The sequence below is a fragment of the Brachionichthys hirsutus genome, chromosome 2, assembly GCF_040956055.1.
Source record: "Brachionichthys hirsutus isolate HB-005 chromosome 2, CSIRO-AGI_Bhir_v1, whole genome shotgun sequence".
In the NCBI taxonomy this organism is placed as follows: Eukaryota; Metazoa; Chordata; class Actinopteri; order Lophiiformes; family Brachionichthyidae; genus Brachionichthys; species Brachionichthys hirsutus.
This window is the reverse complement of record NC_090898.1, coordinates 7,569,622-7,592,126: the sequence shown is the minus strand read 5'-3', so window position 1 is coordinate 7,592,126 and position 22,505 is coordinate 7,569,622. Positions and strand designations below refer to the sequence as shown.

The 22,505-nt window shown below is 41.4% G+C and overlaps 3 protein-coding genes across 3 annotated transcripts; all 3 read left to right on the top strand.

The window, feature by feature from the left end:
* Window positions 1-4,114: 4,114 nt before the first annotated feature.
* On the top strand, window positions 4,115-6,825 carry hoxc10a (homeobox C10a). Its single transcript, XM_068748666.1, is given in 3 exon segments — window positions 4,115-4,250; window positions 4,253-4,963; window positions 6,551-6,825. Coding segments are annotated over 3 exon segments (1,122 nt in total).
* A 7,121-nt stretch (window positions 6,826-13,946) lies between these two features.
* Window positions 13,947-16,370, top strand: hoxc9a (homeobox C9a). Its single transcript, XM_068744909.1, has 2 exons — window positions 13,947-14,549; window positions 15,545-16,370. The coding sequence occupies exons 1-2, from the start codon at window positions 14,018-14,020 to the stop codon at window positions 15,787-15,789; spliced, it is 777 nt and encodes a 258-aa protein (XP_068601010.1). The 5' UTR covers window positions 13,947-14,017; the 3' UTR covers window positions 15,790-16,370.
* A 3,472-nt stretch (window positions 16,371-19,842) lies between these two features.
* hoxc8a (homeobox C8a) lies at window positions 19,843-22,165 on the top strand. Its single transcript, XM_068745116.1, has 2 exons — window positions 19,843-20,278; window positions 21,578-22,165. Exons 1-2 carry the CDS (start codon window positions 19,843-19,845, stop codon window positions 21,904-21,906), a joined length of 765 nt encoding a protein of 254 aa, XP_068601217.1. The 3' UTR covers window positions 21,907-22,165.
* The last annotated feature ends 340 nt before the right edge of the window (window positions 22,166-22,505 follow it).

Here is a 22,505-nt window from a genome sequence, read left to right as displayed (position 1 = left end):
TATTCTAACCTCTTCTCGTTGGCCGGTCGATATATTTATGTGGATTTTATATGTCTATATATTCATGAGGAGTTCCTTATTTAGGCCTACTGAATAACATTAAACGTATTCTAATTGTATTACAAATAAAACGGCAAATAAATGAATTAATGACTTTTTTTATTTATTTGTTTTTTAACACATTTCCAGATATTGTCGTGGATTTAATAGTAACTTTTGTTTTGTTATAATTTGGTAATGGTTTTGTGTTTCATTTTTTCCGTTTTCCTTTATGCAACAGTGAGCGGGATATAGGTATAGCTTTATACTGCATTGTACTACTCACCACCTATCCTGTTCTATTGGGCCATAAAACTGTTCGCCGCTGTAAAACGAGCTCGCGCTATTTGCTGCAACCAAATAACTTTCAGAATCGCTTGCATTTACATTAACGCAATTTTAGGACGCTGTTTATTGTTGTAACCACTAAGCTGTAATTTATTGCATATTTTAAATTGGGCATGGCGGCTGGTTTGTATTCGTTGTGCTCGTCAATAGTAATAATTTGGACGTAATACTTTGATTCCAGTTCCCACTCGGGTTTTTAATTAAGAATCTACATTAGTCTAACGCCGTAAATTCAAGCGTGTTCACTGCACATCAGCGCGAAGGAGGACACAAAGCAGATCCTTCTCACATCCAAATGGAAAGATATTTCAAAGTAGCTGCCAAGAGTAAATTAGTCTCAGTGTCAACTGATTTGTCCAATAAGGAAACCCGATCTAATCCCGCCTGTCTCCAACTTTTCAACACCAATACCTGTTTGAGCAGCTTCCTGGTTTCCTATCAAATAAATGAAAATTGAATGACCTTGGTAAAATACAGCAGGAGTCAACTCGACGTGCGCGCGCCCGAGGTGGGATCCACGTCAGCGAGCGGCGTATACGTGTGAAGGAAGTCTTCAAGCTTTAGTTAGCAAAAAAACTTTTTACTTTACAGATAATGCTGTTTTAGCCATGCCCCTGTCCTCCCCTCCAGCTGGTAGATTTATTTTTCACATTTCTTGCTACAAAGAATGTAAATAAATAATTTTCCAAATGTGGAACAAATATTAATCTGCAAAACAATGCACCCACTTATGAAAACAGATGCACTTTATTGTCTTCTATAATGAAGAAATGAATGAAATATTCATTGAATGCAATAGAATTGTTTGCTTCATTTACTTCCAGTTCCCCGCCCGGTGTCAGAATAGTGTGTGGTTGGAACTTGTTCAAGTAAGTGAACAATGTTATTGCATGCAGTGACAGATCAGATTTCAAATAGGTGAAATTTGTTTGTTTCCGCACTGCTCGGTGTGAAGCATCGATGCAGTCTTCTATGGGCCTGTCAGGTCCGTGTTGACGCCAAAGTGTCACGTCTGCAACAAAAAAAAGGTAGAGAAATTTACTGCTCCTGCTAACATTTCAGGGAAATGACATCATAATAGCTGCTGCATATATAGTGCGTTCTTCTGAGCCACAATTTCGGTTCTGCGACATCCTTTCTATCTGCTCCTTCAAATTTTGTGTGCGTTATAGGATGCGTCTAAATTAGCCTCTAGACGAGGAGCGTAAGTATCATACGGTCGTGTGTGTGCGTGTGGTTAATCTGTGCCTCCATCGTATATAATATGTGAGATGAATAAATAAAGATTGAGTATATTATAATGTGCTTCACTGTTATCTGTCTGTGAATTTTTAGGAGTCAGGCTGGCTAAGCTGCACTTTTGCAACAAAAATGTCATATTTTTAACCGTCCTTCCCCCTATATTTACGATAACCTACATACCATTGTTATGCACCAGGATAAAACGAATGGCTTACCTCAGGCTGTAGGTGTTAAACGTGTCAGTTTAAACGTTTCTGATTTCTGATCTTCAATTAGCCTAATAGCAGATAAAAGCCACAGTATCAGAATAGGCATCCAACATTTAACGATCAGGGTCTTTGATTGATCTCAGTTATTTAATAAAGGTACAGAATAACACTGGATGCCAGTTATTTAGAATATTTATTTTGCGTACATTCAGTATACAGTCAAATTACCATTAATGTGCAAATACATTCAATGCATTCGGAGACACACACACTGGTTGCTATATCTTGCCCTTGTCTTTGATAATGAGTCTGGACTGAACACACAGACAGACGCAGGCGCGTGCGCGTCTGGATCTGACCAAACTGGATGACACGAGCACGGCGAGCGTTTTAAAGCGGCCAAACGCATGCCTCCGTTGTCTGGAGTCCTGGGATGATTGAGATGCTTTTGGTCGCCATGCTGATGAGACGGCCAATTCATTTTCTGCAAACATCAGTTCAATTATTTAAATCGGCCTATCAAAAAGCTGATTTTTAGTCAGTTCACAATAACAGTCTGGAAATGACCATTTAAGAAAAACAGTGTTAGAGTTTATATAATTATTATAAGATAAGCCTCGTTTTCTGATGTTGGGCGATTAAACAGCGACTAAACGGATTTAACTGTTAACCTTTTGTCAGTATTAACTTTAATTCTTGACGATTTATTGGGACCTGAGGAATGTAGTAAAGTGTCGTGTCTGCAGTACACAAAACACGGACGTGAACAGACACACAAAAATAGAAAGAAAAAATATGTATGCCACGTGAGCTATAGAAGCCAACTCGGTTGTTCTAACAGAAATCATCACACTAATAAAATATATATTATTATACATATAATAATATATATATTTTCTATTCTATGTCTATAATATAACACGCTCTCATTCGTTCGTGCAGTTGTGTGCAGACATGCATTCATTCTCGGTGACTATGAGGATCGCAATGTTCTTATTTAGTCATACTCATATGTCGTAGTAGCAGGCCAAACTTATTACCCAAAGTATCCGATGAGGCTGTAACACAGTATTTGTATACGTAGTTGTTTTTGACTTATTTTACTAAATACATAAATAAACAATTGAAAAAGTAACTCAGAAGCATGGACATTGAATACAATGTATTATTTTAAATAAAGGACGCGCTGTGCGTCATTTGATGCAGATCATTTTGAGATAAGAGTTAATTCACAGGCCAGCTTTTGTGGCCCACACCCAGCCTACATAACTCGCAAGTACGTTCAAGTATATTAATCGATATTCGCAGAAATAAGACAGATCCAGAACGGAAAAGAGGATTCTTCACATCTCAGGAATGCAATCATTTTTTTATTTTGTTTTGTGAGCATCAAGAAAAATAGGAAACATTGCGCTTGACGCAGTACCGCAGTCCTCCTTTACACCACAACAATGAATAGTAAAGCCCTTCAAGGCACGCCATCTTGCATACAAATTCCGCAGTCTGTTTACTATTTAGAAAACATCGAACAACCACATGCGTCGCGAACCAGTCTGGTCTTGATTCATTTACTTATATCTTGCATTTTAACGAAATGTCTGTTCTACTACTGGTTGAATCATATGAATAAACATTACAATTAAATAACATGAAGGTTAAAATAAAATAAACAGAGTGATGTAAAGGATCTTTGATTTGAATTAATGCATGGCGTGTTTTATATAAGAGGAAACTTATTTCTTAAAGAAGCAAAATCTGCATTTTTGCAGCTACTTTAAAGCTACGGCGTAAAACGTGCAAGCCCGCGGCGTTTGATGGATTTTTGGATAAACATTCTTGAGAAATCTGCTCTGCTCATCTGATATATTTTTTTACACAACACCTCCGTAAACTTACCTCTTCCTAAATCGGTGCAACAGGAACACAAAATCGATGAAAACAAACAAAAAGAGCCTAAACTTTGTTTAATGAAAAATCCACGATGCAGAACCAGCGGAAGGACTATAAATAAATCACTCACTCATTCAAAGCAGAAATTAAAGTGAATTAGAACACACTAAAGCCACGTTAAGAAGTGTATTAAAAAAAAACTCTGCTGCTGCTGCCGTCCTTTGTTCCCTCTGGTGTCGGACTGTTGTGACCCGCTGCGGCCGCTAGGTGGTGGTCTTGCTCCACCGAAAAGCCCCCAGGCTTCCCAACTTGACCGTTCTGACGTCACGTCGGTCTGGAGCATCAAGGCCACTTCCACGTCGCTATTGGTCTGAAAATCACATGACATGTCTCCCAGCATCCATAATTGTGTTAGTGATTTTTTTTTTTTGCACCCCCTTCCAAAAGATGTCAGCATCGTAATATCCTTACTAGAGAGACCCGTTCAGTCCAGTGGGTAACACCACTTATGCAAAAGCAAAAAAAAAATATGTCATGTCCGAATAACATTACGTCTGGTAACTTCCTGGTGGATTCTTTAATGGGAGGACCATCTTCCTTCAGGGGTGAGAGTTATTCCAGCAACCCCAGAATGTACATCCACGCAGCAGCTGCAGAGTACGGATGTACCGTGATGAGGAACAGTGGGAAGATTCGACCATCTCCACTCTCCAAAGCAGACGAGGCTCCAGGCGCCTTGCGGCTCAGCGGCTTCCAGGATGCGCCCTACCTCTCCACACATCTGGCCGCGTGGACTCCAGGCTCCAAAACCAGTAGACTCGAACAACCTGTTGCTCAGTGTTTACAACCCTGTCCATATCCAGCAGGTAACGTCAAAGAGGAGGCGTTTTGTTGCCTCCATCAGGAAGTGGGCAATAAGGGGACACAAACGACAGAGGCGGTGTCTTACATCCGGCTGAGCGACAATAGCTCCAGGCCTGAGCCAACTGCCCCGTCCAGGGGTTGTGTCCAGGTGTTTAACCCCGTACCTAACGGAGGCAGGCCTCTGCAGGATGACCAGCATTTCCCCTCCAGCTTCTCTCTGACCCACTTATCGGCCTCTGCTGAGTCAGCTTCAGAAGCCACAATAAGTTGCTGCAGATCTGCGCAGGAGACGGACAGAGACAGAAACGACGGGAAGGACGAGAAGGCCAAGAGTGACAGCTGTTCGGACAACTCGGACCAGGAATGTCAAGGTATTTTACTACCATGCGCATCCTCCTCCCTCTCCATAATAAACACACGCACACACACACACACACACACACACACACACACACACACACACACGCACACACACACACACACGTACACACACACACACACACACACACACACACACACACACAGTGTTTGTAATTGTGTGTAATTGCACCGCCACCCGGTTGTGCCAGCCTATGTTTAGTAACAGTCACGTGGGCTGTATGAGAATTTGGCAGCCCAGCAGGGGCTGTGGTGCCCGCGGCATTTAACACCTTTCCATAAATGTGAGATGGGCATTCATTGATATATACATATCTCTCTCCCCCTCTCTCTCCCTCTCTTTCCTCACTCTTTCTTCAGCTTCTCTCTCTTACATGGCTCATTTAGAGAGCGAGACGCATCCGTTTTTAGCTGCGCCCTTGCACCACACAATTCAAATATAAAGCCAGCATGAAACGGTTCGGTTTTGCTCCACCGCTGAAAACGTTTTTCTGTGGTGTCCTGTCTCATTGAAACCCCTCAGGGTTCTGTGTTACATTTCAGAAGCATTGTTTTTCTATACATGCGTTTTTCCGTCACTGCGCATTTTACTGCGTATTTATTTTACACTGATAATACAAACAGTGCTTCGTTTTAATTGACTGATTTTTTTTGCATGAATTTATCATCAAGACATCTTATAATAATTATGATTATCCTTATTTTGATTATTCTAATTAATTTCGCCACTCTCATCTGCACGTCCCTCTGCAATATTTCTTTATCTTTGATGTGTTGTGTTATTTATGGTTTTAGCAGCTCATGGCAACAAAGAGGCTTGTGTCATTTTATTCTAATTTAATTGAAGGCTATTTTTGTGTGTCTCGACGTGTCTCTATGCTTGTGTGTCGTGTTCACCCCACACTAGTGGATTAAATGTTTTTGTAATTATTTAAATGCGGGCCACACACTGAGCGTTCACATTAAGATAATGTAACCCGCATGTCGCTAGTTGTGCGTCTGCGTGCGTGTGTTCGTGTGGCAGCAGCGTTATTCCCCAGAGCCCACAACCTAATCAAGAAATTAGTTTAACATGTGCGGCTGTGTGATTTTCGCTGCCATCACAGACATGTTTTCTTTCTTTGTCTTTAGATTATTTGCATCTGCTATTTTGCTACGGATACTCTTTTGATTCGGAATGAACCCTTGCATTTTTTTTTCTTTTCTCATTTGGCTCCGGTGTGCAGAGGTAATAAACTTTTATGGGAGTCTGAGGTCCAACATAGACAAAAGAAGTGCTTACACCCTAGTTTGATTTGATCTAATTATAGCGCCGCTGTACATCATACACAAAAGCAATTTGCGAACAGTAGGAGTTGGAGCAGAAGGTGGGTTCGCTCATTTTTGTTGAAGGAAGAGACGCAGAGAGTCCTCGGCGAGGTAAAGCTCCTTCATCAGATACTAATTGTTGTTCAGATTAACGGTATCGCAAGTGCATTTGAGATACGGGTGTGTTCCTCCACATCCAGTGAATTGATGGATGTTATAAAGCTGCGCTTTGTTCACAGGTGCTCATTGTTGTCCTTCTCTTTCCCTGGTAGATGATTCATCCGCGGAAAAGGCAACGGGAAACTGGTTACAAGCCAAAAGTGGAAGGAAGAAACGCTGTCCGTACACAAAGCACCAGACGCTGGAGCTGGAGAAGGAGTTCTTGTTCAACATGTATCTTTCTCGGGAGCGCCGCCTGGAGATCAGCCGGAGTATCAACCTGACCGACAGACAGGTCAAGATCTGGTTCCAAAACCGGCGCATGAAGCTCAAGAAGCTAAACAGAGAGAACCGAGAAAGGGAGCGCAGTGGCGTTTATAACTACTGATTTTTTAATCTACTCTCTCTCTCACGCACGCACACACACACACACACACACACACACACACACACACTCACACACACACACTCACACGCCCACACAGACACTCAGACATGCATATGCATCAGGCACTACATCCGGACCGATCATCCATGTATCATTTTATAGCGCATTTAATTATCATTTATCAAATTCCTTTTACGCACGGACACACGCGCGCGCACACACACAGTGTCTTCGTCTATGATCTATAAAACGCAGCGACCTGCAGACTAGACTTCGTTTCCAGGTGAACGTTGGAACAGTGAGAGGTTATTACCTTACAATAATTATTATAATAAGAACAAAACGAAAGAGCAGTCCATAAATAACGCCTGGCATGCAAGCAGTTCCACTTTGCCGAGCGATAATGAATGTTGTTCCACTCGTGCCGCTCTTTCGTTGATGTCTGTTGCTGTGGCATATTAGTGCGGCGTGATGTGCACGAACGAGACGACATTAAGCTTCACGGCAAACGATTCCAAAACAATAAAAGGAGGGGGAAACGGAAAGATATTACAAAATGCGCCCTTCTCCCGGCAAATGAGAGCGAGGGAGAGACACTGCGGATGAGCGAAGGAGATCATGGCACTTTTAATAGAAGTGAGAGACCATAACGTTGATTTAAATATTATCCAGGTGACCGGAGTAAGTCAAGGTCATAAAATTCTAATGTCAGGTTCGCCCTGGAAAGCGTTGGGGGAGGATTTTATGATCTGCAAATATAATGTGCTGCAGCAGTAAAGATGCGTTTAAAGGTGTGTGTGTGTGCGTGGAGGAGGGCTAATCCACGCGGCAGAGACTGCAATGTACTGGATCTATCCGAGGCGCTGGGCTGGAAGGAGCCGCCGCCTCCATCCCGGATATAATAGGAGTTTAATGGCAGCTGGAGATAAGGAAGATGGTGGATAAAAGGCACCGCGATCGCGATGGCTGCACGAACAATCACAACAAGCATCGCTACAAACACGTGGATATCTAAACACACCGGGAAGGCGCGTCTGCAGGAGACATCTGAAGGTAGGATGAAAATGAAATCCATTTGTTTTTTTTCCTGTTTCGAAAGTACATCTGTCAGTGAAACGCGCTTGACAGCTCTTGTGGCACGCGTATAGTGCACGCTTGCACACGCTGATGTGTTTATCTGAAGCCGACATTATTAATCAGCCTGCTGCTGATTTCCGCTTTCATTCTCGCTGGGATGCAAATGTCGATTGCTGGATATTTGTCACTTTGTTGCCCGATATTTGTCACTTTGTTGCTGGATATTTGTCATTTTGTTGCTGGATATTTGTCACTTTGTTGCCGGATATTTGTCACTTTGTTGCTGGATATTTGTCACTTTGTTTACATGTTCAGGTTTGTTTGTTTCCAGCAGCTCAGCTGTGGTGTTGCTGTGTATTTGATTTTTGGCACCACACTGCTCCGGCTTTGAGCACGCGTTGCTCTCGTTGCTTGCCGGCAGTGTTACCGGATCAGCCGGTTTTATTGTGCGGGTACTCCCCTTTTCTCTTTCTTTTTTTACTGTGATAATCCTCACTTGGCTTTTGCATGCATTTTCCATTCCATGGATTTTAAACCCTTTAGCGCGAAGCTGAAGCGTGGTTTAGGTAGTTTCATGTTGTTGGGGTTGGCTTCCTGGCTCGGCAACAAGAAACTGCCTTGATTACGTCAGTTCGTCTTCATCAAGGGCACAATTTCCGCTGAATTACCCGCTATAGTCGCCCAGGTCCCCGCAAATGGCATTGTAAATGAACTGGGATGCAATACCTTGGACAGAGACCTTTTCTTTCTTTGCTGTTAGTTTGTGGTGGGCTGTAAAACCTTCTGAGGCTCCCCGAGGGAGAATAGGTTGTAAACAACATGCGGTAAAGTTTTAGACTGCGTCGTATTGCATCTGTCAGCTGCTTTATGATGCTTCTGCATGGATTGATGGAGAGATGAGTACATATTTGCATATTTGGCTCAATAATTTATCTGATGCACCATGTCTGCGCCTATAAATGAAAATTGACGCGTATTGACAATTCCGTTATCGTTTTGACGCAATTCTAGCTATATTGCCAAAGCTGTCTGAATGTTTTCTCGTTTTTCGCCTCCAAAAGTGTCCACTATTTCGAAAATTTTAATCCGTCGTTGAATAGTGGGCTAGGATTGAAAGAGAAACAGTTCTACCCTGAACATAAATCGTACCCACTGCAATTCACAGCTTGCGGCAAACATTTCGTTAGAATTCACATTCTCCACATTTGAAATCCATCGAAAGATTTTTACGCATGAAGCAGCTGAACTCGTTAATGGCGTCCTATTTCTTTTGTCTTCATTTTGGTTCGCAACAATTTTTAAAATTTAGTTGCGGTTTTTCTCTTTTTTCTGGCCCCTTTATGCCCAATTTTACTCAATCAATGCAGACGTTTTTAATACTTAGAAATAAGCCTTTCTAGTTTTCCTACGACAGACTCACCGTTAAATGATTGTAGCTCAGCACTGAATTATTTATCTAATTGCTGACCATATATTTCTTCATTACGGCAATCAGATCACGTGTGGGTCGGATTTAAAGTCTCAAATAATGAATTATTTCTATTCATAGCTAAAATTGTTGTAGAATAATATTAATTTTACTTGCAATTAACCACATATTGTGATGTTTATTGGAAGAGGATGTGCTCATCTAAAACGAAGCGCACACAATAACTTATTTATAGTCTGTTCTTGGGGCGCAGTCAGCATCTTTCCTGCAACAGATTCCAGTGTTTTTACTGGTCACAATTTCCCCTTGTTTTCTCAGCCCCCCTCCGTTTGGCGGTAGTGCAACTGGAAGAGACAGTCTGGAATCCAAAGTCACTTTCATTCAGCTCATTGAATGAGTGTCTCCCTTGGAATGCATCACTGACAAAGACTTTACAGCGCTGGAAACAGCCCCGAGAGCTGCACAGATTCACCCTAAAACCATATACACATAAAGCAATTTATTCACTTTGTAGTGGCGCACAGGAACTGGAGGCTTTAGATAGACGCGTTCCTGGGACAGTTCAAGATGTGTGACTGCCACTGGCATGATCAGACATGAACGCACTAACTTTTTTTTTATTTTTTACAAAAACGTTATTATGAGGTTTCTCTTGTAAAGGATCTGGAAAAATAAATGTATAGCACACAACGATTTCTTTTTTTAGAATATCAACTTTTGACAGTTTTTTCCTTTTTCTGAGCACCAAATGGAATTTTGTTTGTTTGTTTATTTGTTTGTTTGTTTGTTTGCTTGCTTTAACGGCATTGCGTGGTTTGGAATAGGTAAGATGTTAAACTGTAGCAACATCAAGGCTACAGAAAATGTAACGTAAAGCGTTGTTTTTATTTCAAGGAATAAGGGTGATGTGGATTGCCCAAATTACGCCACAAAAATCACTTTTCATTTCAAGAAAAATGCTTCTGCAGGTCTCGAATGGATTGTTTTATCACTACGGCAGGCCTTGGATGTGAGACAGAGAACAGCCCCCCTGGACTAATCAGCAGTAGGTCTCAGATGCTATTCTGAAAGATGGGGGTTTTTATTTTATTTGTTCATGTTTCGTTACATGCATGATTGATTTTGACTTAAAGGAACATTTGTAATTGAGAAGAGTGTTCGGATGCTCTAATAAGCAGCATAGCAGAACAAACTGTATCTCCCGGAGCTTTATGTTCAGCACATGGGAACTAATAAATAGCTTCACGTTTATTCACTTTGAGTAAACATTAGAGGCTGAAAATTGCCCAAATGTTGCTTCTTGATAAAAACTAAACCCACGAGTTTGGTTAAAATATATTGTGTGCAGCAATAGAGTGAAAAACACTTGTTTGATTTGAAAAAAATAGAATACCTTTTTTGAAATGATAACTCCGTGGTACCATGAGAAGATCTGCCTTCAGCATGCCATCAGATACCAAAAAAAATGGGACAGTGTGGTGAAATAAAGTCGTTTTACACCACAGCTCATGAATCATCCATCCTGCAATGACACATCCCCGATCTGTCTGGATGGCGACAAAAACAAATTTCAGTCTTTGACAAAGAATATTCATCTCATCATGAAGGACATTATCTGATCTTAACAATCATCCTGTCGAGCGCTGTCCTTGTGTGATTTATCAAACTGATGTAAACCAATGTGCGACCTGTCATTACCTCTCAGTTACACGTTTATTCTCTGCTTATCGTTTTTGGTTTTATTTTAAATCATGACGTTATCTGAAGCCACAGTATCCAGTTCATATTTATATGTTTACATTTTTATCTTTGCAGTAAGTGATCAGTCTGCATTCGAACGAAGGCGTTTTTATTATTTGTGCTAGAATGTGATCCTTATTTGGTAATCAGGTAATGTCCAAGGCAGAAAGACCGAGCCTGCAGTTTGGAATCTGTTTCAAGCATTGTTGTACTTAGATCCAGTCATCATAAACATTTTAATAACTTAAAGATAAGATAATGCATTCAGTGAATTTAGGTTGAAAACACAAAACGCTATACGAAATGAGTTGTGCCATATGTTATATTTATACTGTATATAATTTCGAGATGTATTTGTGGTTTTGGGGTTTAAAATATAACAAAATTAAGATTAAATACGACAAACATCTAAGAGGAAACCAAACAGTCTCTTTTTTAAGCGAACATCAAGCTCTGTTCATCCGCGAAATGATAAAGAAGAAGTGAAATGCGCAAAGGATCAAACAAAGAGAGCATGTGTTCGACAGTATAATCTGAAATATATCGTTCACTGCAGTGGCGTGAAAAATACCAAAAAAAGAGTACAGCGAGACATACGCAAACAACAACAACAACAACAACATCAGCAGCGTGATTTTTGTTTTATTGTTGTAGAACAGCAAACATTAATTCGCGTTAAATGAGATCTTAATGGTCACATAATACCACCAGAGAGAAATCCACGTAACACTTATAGCGTGTACGCGCACACCCTTCAACAAAGGTACAACAAACAACTATATATTATATTATAACAGACATAAATATGTATATAATGTCTTCGAACAGCCATATGTTATGGTAATAGACAGTCGAGCACCGCGCAGGATAATAAACGAACGTCCAGCTTCAACCGACAGAAAGCTCATCTTTACATGTAATCTATATAGTTAAAGATTGAGAGGCTCTAAATTGTTCTATTTGTGTAAACATGTGGGTAAATATTTTACTCGCCCTGACTAGTGCATTCATCAGCACACACTCCAGGATACCGCTTAGTTGGGTTCAGGTCTGACGTCTGGCCTTCTAAATTTCATGCTTGAATCTGAACTCACCAGCCATGACAGTCATCGCACTTCCTAATGCATGCAGACTACATTTTACGCCCCGGAGTTCACTTATTGGATATTATGTCCGTTTATTTTCCACATGAAATTATGAATTTTAATCAAATTGAGCCTCAGTGTGAAGGTTTATTAATGGTGTCATCTGATCCTTGTAGTTTGGCGATGACTAATGCAAGCCCACGCTTCCACATCTCGAACTTTACGCTTCATTGTGTGTAAATGGACTGTAATTTACTTTCAAATTTGTGTCTCTGGTTAAACTGCTATGTCCTATTTGGAAAGGTGCGTAACTTATTGCAGCCACGTTGAATTAAATTAATCACAAGTATCGTCTGACGGGCTATGTGCTACTGGAATGAGACTTTTACGCACGTCACGTCAAAATCCTTATATTTAGTTCCTCGTCTTAGGAAACTATTTAACTTTTGATCATTTAACCTAGTTTCCACCACTCAAACGAACAAATATCAAAAGAGCATGCAGATTATCATTGCAGAAAATAAATAGCCTCCAGCACACAAACAACGCACGCGTAAAAGATTACTTCTTCCTGCATCAATGTCAGAACTTTGTATACATTCGCAGCTTTCGTGAACCATGTTGTTATTCCGTCAATATTTATGTCACAGTTAGTATATTATGATCCCTGTGACACTCCGGGTGCTCGTGTTAAATCGTGTATTATTTTCTGTGTTGCTGTAACCCTGCAGCGGAGTTCAGGATCGTCACACCGCTATACTGTAAGGCAAACCCGGTGACTCCTGTCATTATAGAGCAGTAACAGCTCGGTTATGAAAGCTTCGTGTAGTTAGCCCTTTAACGAACCTTTTTACCTCCTCTCCCCTGCGGTCTCTCCTTTTCCTTTCATGTCTTCCAGCCTCTTATTCTGGTAGCAATTGCTTCGCGTTCACGCATTGGTGGCGCTTTTACGCGAATAAATCGGACGTGTTCTTAATAACGACACGTTTATGAACAATCAAATGGTCCTCGTTAAAATTTATTGTTGGGCATAAAATCATGAACGGTCACTATAGCTGAATATAGTCCGCTGGAGTGAGCTGTTTGTCAAGACTCTCAATCCCCCCCCCCCCCCCCCTCCTCTCGTATTTCCACAGATCCCATTTTGGAAGTGTTTTTTTTTTTTTTGCGTCCTCGTTAAAACAGCGCTAACTTTATTGTTGGTGGATCCTTCATCCTGTGGTTTGTTTCCCTCTTCCGTCCTTCTACTGCGTGTAGCTGCTGCGGAGGCGTCTCTCTCTTTCTCTGTGAAGAAATAAGCACAATTCAACGGGGAGTTATAAACCACGTCTTTATTAAATGCGCTGCTAGTTTGATAGAGATAAAAAAAAAAAACACATCAGTGCTTCAATAAACACCCTAATACCCTATCCGTGGCAATAACACGAGGTTACTGTATAGATTCTGCAGAGGCAGAGATTGATTACACCATCAAATAGTGCCTTGGTCGGTTATGACGCTGTCTGCGCAGGTCTGCGCTGCGACCAGAGAACATCCAATAGCGCTATAAATTCGCGTTCTTCCTATAACGGAACATCGTTGTTGACGTTACCTCTACGTCCGGGAAAGAGACCAAAAGGAGTACACATTCTTTTATCCGTTTTATGTGCATTCGTTTCCCAGGATACGTCGCGCATTGATCCACTGTACAATTTTTGCGGGGGTAAATATATCACGTGTCCGTGACGCAGCCAATAGCAGCCAGGGAAGCGTCGAGAAGTAATTACCTGCCGTGATTGTTCCATGGCTAGATGGAAAAAAAAGTACACATACACTCCATATAATAATCGGATGCATGTAAAAGAGTCGGGGAAGCTTCGACATGTCGACCACGGGTCCCATAAGTAGTTATTATGTGGACTCCTTGATCAACCACGAGAACGACGATGTCCTTGCTGCAAGTCGCTTTTCGTCTCCCGGTTCGCACCCAGCCGGCCCTCGACCGACGTCCCTAGTCCCGGAGTGTGCTGACTATCCTTCCTGCAGCTTCGCACCCAAGCCACCCGTCTTCTCCACCTCCTGGGCCCCTGTGCACTCGCAGTCATCAGTCGGTTACCATCCATACAGTCACCAAGCTCACTTAGGCACAGACTCGAGGTTCGTGCGCTCGTGGCTGGAGCCGATAACAGGCGCGGTGCCTTTCCATGGCTACCCGGGGAACGGCAGGCACTACGGGCTTAAACCTGACGCCTATCCGGAGCACAGAGCCGGGGAGTGTCTCGGCTCCAGCGGACGGACCTACACGGATTATCTATACTGCTCATCCACTGACGCGCGAGACAAGACGCACCAGCATGTCCACTCGCCCGAAGAGAAAGGAAAACATAAAGACGAGAAGCCGGAGCTAGATCCGAGTAAGTTCAAGCTCCTAGTATTTTACAGCCGTGTCTTTTTACAGGGACTGTTGTTTTGGGATTGTGATAAAACAGCTTTTGGTTAGAGGCGTTTTAACGCTATTCGTAGAATTGATATCATAAAACCGCTCCATCCTCCCTTTTCGGCCCGGCTCTGCGTACGATGTGTTAAGAGGAAAGCTTTAGAAACGATAAAAGGCAAACGCTACTAATATGGGGGCTATAAAATCAGACGGGGGGGTTGTAAACATGGACTCAAGCCTGCAAGAAGACGTTGAATTTGGAACATACAAGGTGTTATTTTTAAGTGAACACCCTAAACCGACCTATGATTCATTATTCATTAGTAATTTCCTAATGATGTGTGTTTACGACCACGTTTTGACCCTTTACCTTAACATTAGCAAATCCTATAATCGACCATAAGACCTGTTTCCAGGCACGTCACGGAGAAAGAGTCACATTCTTGTGTCTTATTTATCCCTAGTGGTTAAACACACCATTTACTTATACACGGAGATGCTATACATAGAAGCACAAATGTACTCTTTCCCTTCGGGTCGAAAACAAATTCGCATGACTGTTCCAGCCAACTTGAGGAATGTAGGCATATAGTGAAAGACTTTCTTACGGACCTGTAAAGGCTTGAACTCCGAGCCATTTTATGGGCCAATAAAGTGAATAAGCGCATTGAGTATATTTTACGAGGGCGCTACTCACACATTAAGGGGATAAGGAGTCAAATCAGTGGTTTGGATAGACAGACTTTGTCTTTCTTCAAAATGCTTTAGCATTGATAGTGAAGGGTATAAAATGTGCTTGATTTGACTTAGTTTTCATTTGAACGTCTGAGGAGCCCACAGAATTTGTGAAATTCAGGAACATATTTTCTAAATGCTTAACATTTTGTTTTGAAAATGTATTATTATTATTATTATTATTATTATTATTATTATTATTATTATTATTATTATTATTATTGTTCTTGTTTGCAGATAACCCAGTGGCAAACTGGATACATGCCCGCTCCACGAGGAAGAAGCGATGTCCTTACACAAAGTACCAGACTCTCGAACTGGAAAAGGAGTTTTTGTTCAATATGTACCTTACAAGAGACCGCCGGTTCGAGGTCGCCAGGGTCCTGAATCTGACCGAGAGGCAGGTCAAAATCTGGTTTCAGAACCGACGTATGAAGATGAAGAAAATGAACAAAGAAAAGACCGACAGCAAAGGACAATAATGTGGACTGAAAAGCAGCATAAAAACCACTCGTCACATGGACAGCACAGATGTATCGAAACACAAGATGGACTCCCATCCACTCTTCACATTTATCACTTTTCTGGATTTTGTATTAACTTCAAGACTGTTTAATGTTGATTGTTGTTTTCCAGTACACATTTATGTTGAGCGTGAAAGACAAAAAAAGAAAAGAAAAGAAAATGAAAACTTCTGAAGAGATGACTCTGCTTTCACTACAAAAACAAAAATGCTTTCGTTTTTTGTATATGAGAAATTATACACGTGTTGTTTGGACACGTTATAACTGTCTGAAGAAACCGAATACTTGAATTCTTTTGAATTTCACAAGCCCATAATTTATAATGTGAATGTTCTCTTTCATGTTTACTTTCTTTGTACACGTCGCTGTGCAGGTGTGGTATTTTGTACAGGAAGGAACATCTGCAGTTTGACAAGTCTGCATGGCTTGTATTTTTGTGATCGTTTCTGTTGTATTTGTGCATTTCTTCTTTTGACTGTAACCAACGAGTTCCTCGGTAGAGTGTAGATTTAGATATCAGCAAATATAAACATAATCACAAAGCGCTCGTTGTCTGTTTTCATTGTGACTCAACGTGGATGTTTGTGTTTACCCGATAATAAGAACGCGCACGGCTCTAACAGACAGCGTTACCATCAGCACACTTCTGTTGATTTAAAAACCGCAGGGTAATTATTGAGTTACCAATCGGAGTTTAGGCTACATGATGCAAACAGATGAATGTTTGCTGAATAGATGGGACGGCAAGCATCTCTGCAAATCCAGCGAGGCCTCGGCTTAAGACTGAGCCACGTATATTTACACTAATGTGAGAATTCAAAGATTCACACCAAACTGATTTGTTTGTTGGGTAAAATTCAACAAACAACAAAACCAAGAAACACAACCAAACCAATAAACACCCTCGTTTTGCGGCAGTCACTTCCGTTATTGTCTTGGCTTTATTCCAATAACGTGACGTGCCCTTTTAATTGCAAACAAAACATTCTTTTAAGTGTAAAAATAAATGTTAATTACTAATTTTATGGCTCCATGCCCTACATATCTCCACCAAGCCTAAACATGCTTGAGTGGCTTTCCCATTTCAAATAACACATTTTAAATTCATAGTCAAGATGATGCAGTCTCTTTACAGATTGTAGTTACTCGTGTTTTTAAAGTGAGACTACGTCTTTTAAATAAACTCTGCAGTTATGGATTCGCCAGAACTGCAGTGGCAATCCAAAAATGCAACACCAAATTTGAACATTTGAGGGTAAGACCATTTCCCATGTCTCGCGTTTGTTTCCCGGGATTAGACTAAATTGCCTTTTTGTCAGCGCAAACAATACAGGCAGGATGCTGTAATTTAAAAACCCAATCCAGCGCATTTCCGCTAAACTCTGCGTAAAATGCCAGTTTTACAGCCCCCGTTGGGCTCGGATGTTTGTCTCAAATGCAGACGAACAAAGCAAACCCGACTTGCTGGCTAGACGTCTGGTCTAAATTACTTTATGGTTTAAATGGACGGTGGTGGTGGACGCGTTCAAAGGAGAGTCATGCGCAACGTTTAGGAGAACTTTGCCTGATGGGCCTGCCGCAAACCCCTTCATGAGTGGCCTATTAGCCTATACAATTAGATTTTGAAACGTCAATAGTTATTGCACATAAATATGAGTGCTGCTGAACGTCTCTTACATGAGAACACGTATGCCGTATGACCAGAAAATATTCAGTTTCTTGGCTGCTGTACACAGATGGCATTTAGTTTCAGGCTTAATGGTCAAAAAGCCTTTTTAAATTTCTTTTTCTGCTGTATTTCAGAAAAATGGAACGACACAAAGGTTTGGACATATGGAGGGGACCCCTTCTGTGTACACCAAAGTTGCCTCTGATTGGTGGATTCACTCAGGCTTAGTACCTCATTTGGACACTAGATGGCGCTGTTGGTCCATGTTTTGAGCGCAGTCACCGTGCTGAAGGCTATTTTATAGCTGTGGCTTGGCTGAAAAATGAAGAGCAACCTATCGATGACAAAATGACAGATATGGTCACTCACCGCATTTTGTGTAACAGGCCACCAGGCAGCAGTCCGGAAGGTTGGGAGCAGGCTGTTCTGTCGGGCACGGACTGCATGCATGAATAGGATTTGTATTTATTTATTTGTGGTCTCTGAATTATTATTTTATTCTTACATTAAATGCACGTCTCGAGAGTAATGTATGGTTTAATCTTTGTAACTTTTTCAGTTTTAAAAAGGTCTGCAATACCCTTGAATTATTAACTTATTAAGAATGTATTTTTCATCCTTTTAAATTTAATTATATTACCGAGACAGATTTTAGTTTTAACAAACGCCTACATTGTTTTCAGAATAAATTTTTTTGAGGCCTGTCTGTTTTTTGCATGCCATTTGTAGTTTTTATTTTCATTGTGTAAATGTTAAATTTGAGCTCCATCGAATTGTATGAATGACAAACAGAAGTACTTAATTAAATAATTAAATAAACGGTGGAAGAAAGCCAGCAACAATATTTATTTCAATATAATTACACATGTAGCATCGATACCATAAATAGCAATGACGACAGCAGAAACAACAGCACAATGTTACACAATGCTTTAATGATACAACAATATTAATACTAATAATAATTTCAGCGTCACCTCAGAATTCATTCCAACAGCTATCATCCCATTATAACATTAATATCTGACGTCTGTGCCAGCATTTCAAGTCCACAAGAAGCACGCAACAATGATTGGCAATATGCATATTTATAGACTGTGAAAGGTCTATAAATTCGCCCAATGCGCCTTTCATATTTTACGATTATGTGTATAATACGTCAGTGGCCCCACAAAACCCACACGGGCATATTTGGCGAGAGAAGCCATACAACTATTGAGCTGAGAACAGTGCGTGTGCTCATTGTAGCTAAACATCTGATGTAAAATTTTATGAACTGCATGTGGAAGATTTACTGCTCATCTTCGTCGGTTTTACGGGGTCACTAAGTGGCACCTAGTATTCATAGGTCGTGTTTATATTTGCGCGTGTCGGGGTTTTACAGCGTTTAGAGCAAGAGTGTCGCTCGATTATTACACGAGGAGGTTGTTTTTGTCTCATTTTATTCGGTATTATATTTTGTTTACCTTCCTTTGGAATTTCGGGGCTGTTTTATGGAAAGTTTAGCTTGTCATAAACTTCTCAGATTCAATGTTGAATCATAAAAGGTCAACCATTATATATATATATATATATATATATATATATGTGTGTGTGTGTCCTTATGCGGGGCATTGAAAGTATAAGGAAAAACTACAGTCACCTTTACTCATTAATACCAATGAAACACCGCCTGATGAATAAACAACATAACCTTCGTTTGAAGTAAACTCTAGATTCAGAATACAGAAGAAATGATCAAATGTGTCAGAGGCGTTTTCTTATCTTTAACAGAGATATCTCTGCTTGATCTCCATATAACAAATCTTTGTGATAAACTTTGAAAGTGTTCACATTTAAAGCGTTATTGGCTTAATGGTTATTATTAGTGCAGCTCCTCTCAAGGTGGATACGTATGGGTCCACGTCTGACCGGTCGCAGAAAGATGAAGGGGTGGGGGGTGGGGGGTGGGGGGGGGGCTGGTGCATGTGGTGGGGGTGGTTGGGTGGGAAGCTTGAAAAAAAGAAAAAGAAAGAAAAGAGCGCCGTCTGTGACTGTACCGGTCGAGCAAGGCAGCTTTAATCCCAGCTAACGCACATCTAAAGCACATGCATGAGCCTGGGTTGAGCCTGCACAACACAGGGGGAAAACACAGAGCGGCTGCGAGAGAAATCCGATGAGAGGAACGGCTGAGTGAGAGTGAGCTGCCGTAGATTGTCCAAAGGGGCAGCGTTTCTCCCAGTTCCGGTTTGTCTGCCTGTGCGCGCTGCTGTGCGAGTTTGGACCCTAAACAAAAGGCTGCCATCATCCTAAAGGAGATATTCAACTGCGAGAGAGCCTTATCTGCTTGATGCTAACTAAACATGAGCTCCTATTTTGTTAACCCTCTTTTTTCGAAGTACAAAGGCAGCGAGTCACTGGAGCCAACTTACTACGACTGCAGGTTTCCACAAAGCGTTGCCCGCAGCCACACGCTGGTTTACGGACCCGGAGCAGCCGCGCCGGGCTTTCAGCACCCGTCCCATCATGTGCAGGACTTTTTCCACCACGGGACCACAGGGATCTCCAACCCCGGATACCAGCAAAACCCGTGCGCGCTGGCTTGCCACGGAGACGCGACGAAATTTTATGGATATGAAGCCCTTCCGAGGCAAACGCTGTATGGTACCCAGCAAGACGCGAGCCTAGCGCAATACCCAGACTGTAAATCGTCGAGCAGCTCTAACCCCGGAGAAGGACAAGGCCACTTAAATCAAAACTCCTCTCCCAGTCTTATGTTTCCTTGGATGAGACCCCACGGTCAGAATCATTCAGCTATTTCCTACTATTTCTGTGTTACTTTGTGTGCGCGTCACAGCGTGTCTACCTGCGTGTATGTGTTTCTGTGCAAGTGTGCTAAATATGCCTGAGTATATGCACGAGTGTGTCTCATAACTGTAAAACGAAATAAGTGGGGGAACATGACGGGACACATGCAACCTGTACTGCAGGCTGCTGTTTCTCTGCAGCACATGTCCATACAGGGCCGAACTGCTGATAACAGCTCACAACACTAACTCTTTGAAGGCAGTTATCGTTGACATAAGATATTTCTCACTGTAATTACTCAAGGTATATATATATATTTTAAATATGACATATTGATATGAGCCTTAAAAGTTGACATTATATTTTTAATAGCACCCACACTAAATAGCATGCAGAGTGAAAGGAGGGTTAGCTGGAGCAGACCGTGCTGCATGGCCCGATTGTCAAGAATTTGGGTTTTGGGGTAATTTGAACAGAGGCCCAATGTGGTTTAGGCTCATACAGCTATAATCAGCAGGGCTTAGATATTGGCTCCTGCAGTCATAGATCATTGTGATCAGACTATTCTTAAAAACCACACAGGCGCAATTATCTGTCTTTAATCTAACCAGAGCGATATTCATCATTAGACTGCTACAACTGGTGTAGTGTAACTTATAGTCTCATTCTCAGAATTTTCCTTTTCGTTTTATTGTTTCGTGTATGTGTGTGAGAGTCTGTGTGTGTGTGTGTGTGTGTGTGTGTGTGTGTGTGTTTGTCTGAAAACCTCCACATTGTTCGCATAGACGTGCAGTGTGCATATGCAAATCCACATTTGAATATATCAGCCATTGTTTGGATGAATTTGGCATCAATTAACTGATGGAAATAAGGGACTACCCCCCCCCCCCCACCCCAGTTTTTAAAATAACTGCTATTATTTTTAATAGACGTTCATCACCTAATATAGCTCTGATGAAGTAGGTGTAAAAGCCAGACAGCTGATCACCCCTGCAGACAAAAGTATAAACGGTGACGTCTCAGGCCTACTTAGATGCATCGTTTCATTTGTTATTGCAAAAGATACTGGTGTCGTTGGGAAAAATAATTTTTCATGTAAGTTAAAACGTTATTGATAAAGACTAACCCGCACTTCATGAGTGATTGTTGGACGATTAGTGTTCTCACTGGGGGGGAGGGGGGGGGGGCAGCAAATAATACATATGAATTCTTTAATTATTATTCACATGTTTTTGTTTTTATTTGGGACGGTGACTTGTCCAGTTAATATTTGACTTTATTTCATTCAAGCCCCAGGAAGACGGAATGGGAGGCAAACCTACAGTCGCTACCAAACCCTTGAACTGGAGAAGGAGTTTCTCTTCAATCCTTACCTGACCCGCAAGAGAAGAATCGAAGTGTCCCACGCCCTGAGCCTCACCGAGCGGCAGGTGAAGATTTGGTTTCAAAACAGGAGGATGAAATGGAAAAAAGAGAACAACAAAGACAAGTTTCCGGGTCAGAGAGGAGAGGCTGAGGCTGAGGCCGAGGAAGAGGGCAACGAGGACGGTGAAGGGGAAGAGGCAGAGGCAGAGGCAGAAGAGAAAGAAGCGGAAGAGAAAGAGGAGACCAAGGAGTGATTTTATGGTCCTTTTTATGGTTATATGGCTCAAAAAGAGAAAAAAGAAAGGTCCCATAAACAGACGAGGAGGCAGAGACCGTCAACTTTATGACCACCCTTCCATTTAGTCAAGAGGGGGCAAGAATCCCTCCAATGTTGCAGTCATAAATAGACAAAATTCTCACGAGTATCCCGACATGTTTCGCAATGGCATTTTGATTATTTTTTTTTCGGTAGAAACTCCACACGGTTGTAGCACATTTTATTTGATAGAAATGTCACCCTTGCAACAGGCGCGGGGGGGGGGGGGGGGGGGCACATTTTAACGCATGCTAAATCGAAAATGGCTTCGCTATTTTTAAACAAATTTGCTCTTAATTAATAACTGTATCCAAAAGCATAGCCAAATAACATCAAAACATGACCAATGTTGTAAATACATAATAGCCTACATTTAAAAAGAACGTCATTTCAGAGTAGATTTTCCGAAATTGTACACAAAATGTAGGTCTATAACATAGTAGTACGTGTTCAGGCTGACGGCCCATGTGTATAAAGCGCAAGTTTTCCTATCGTTACTGTTTTACGCGTTTTCACGTGAGTGACGCGGTCATTAGC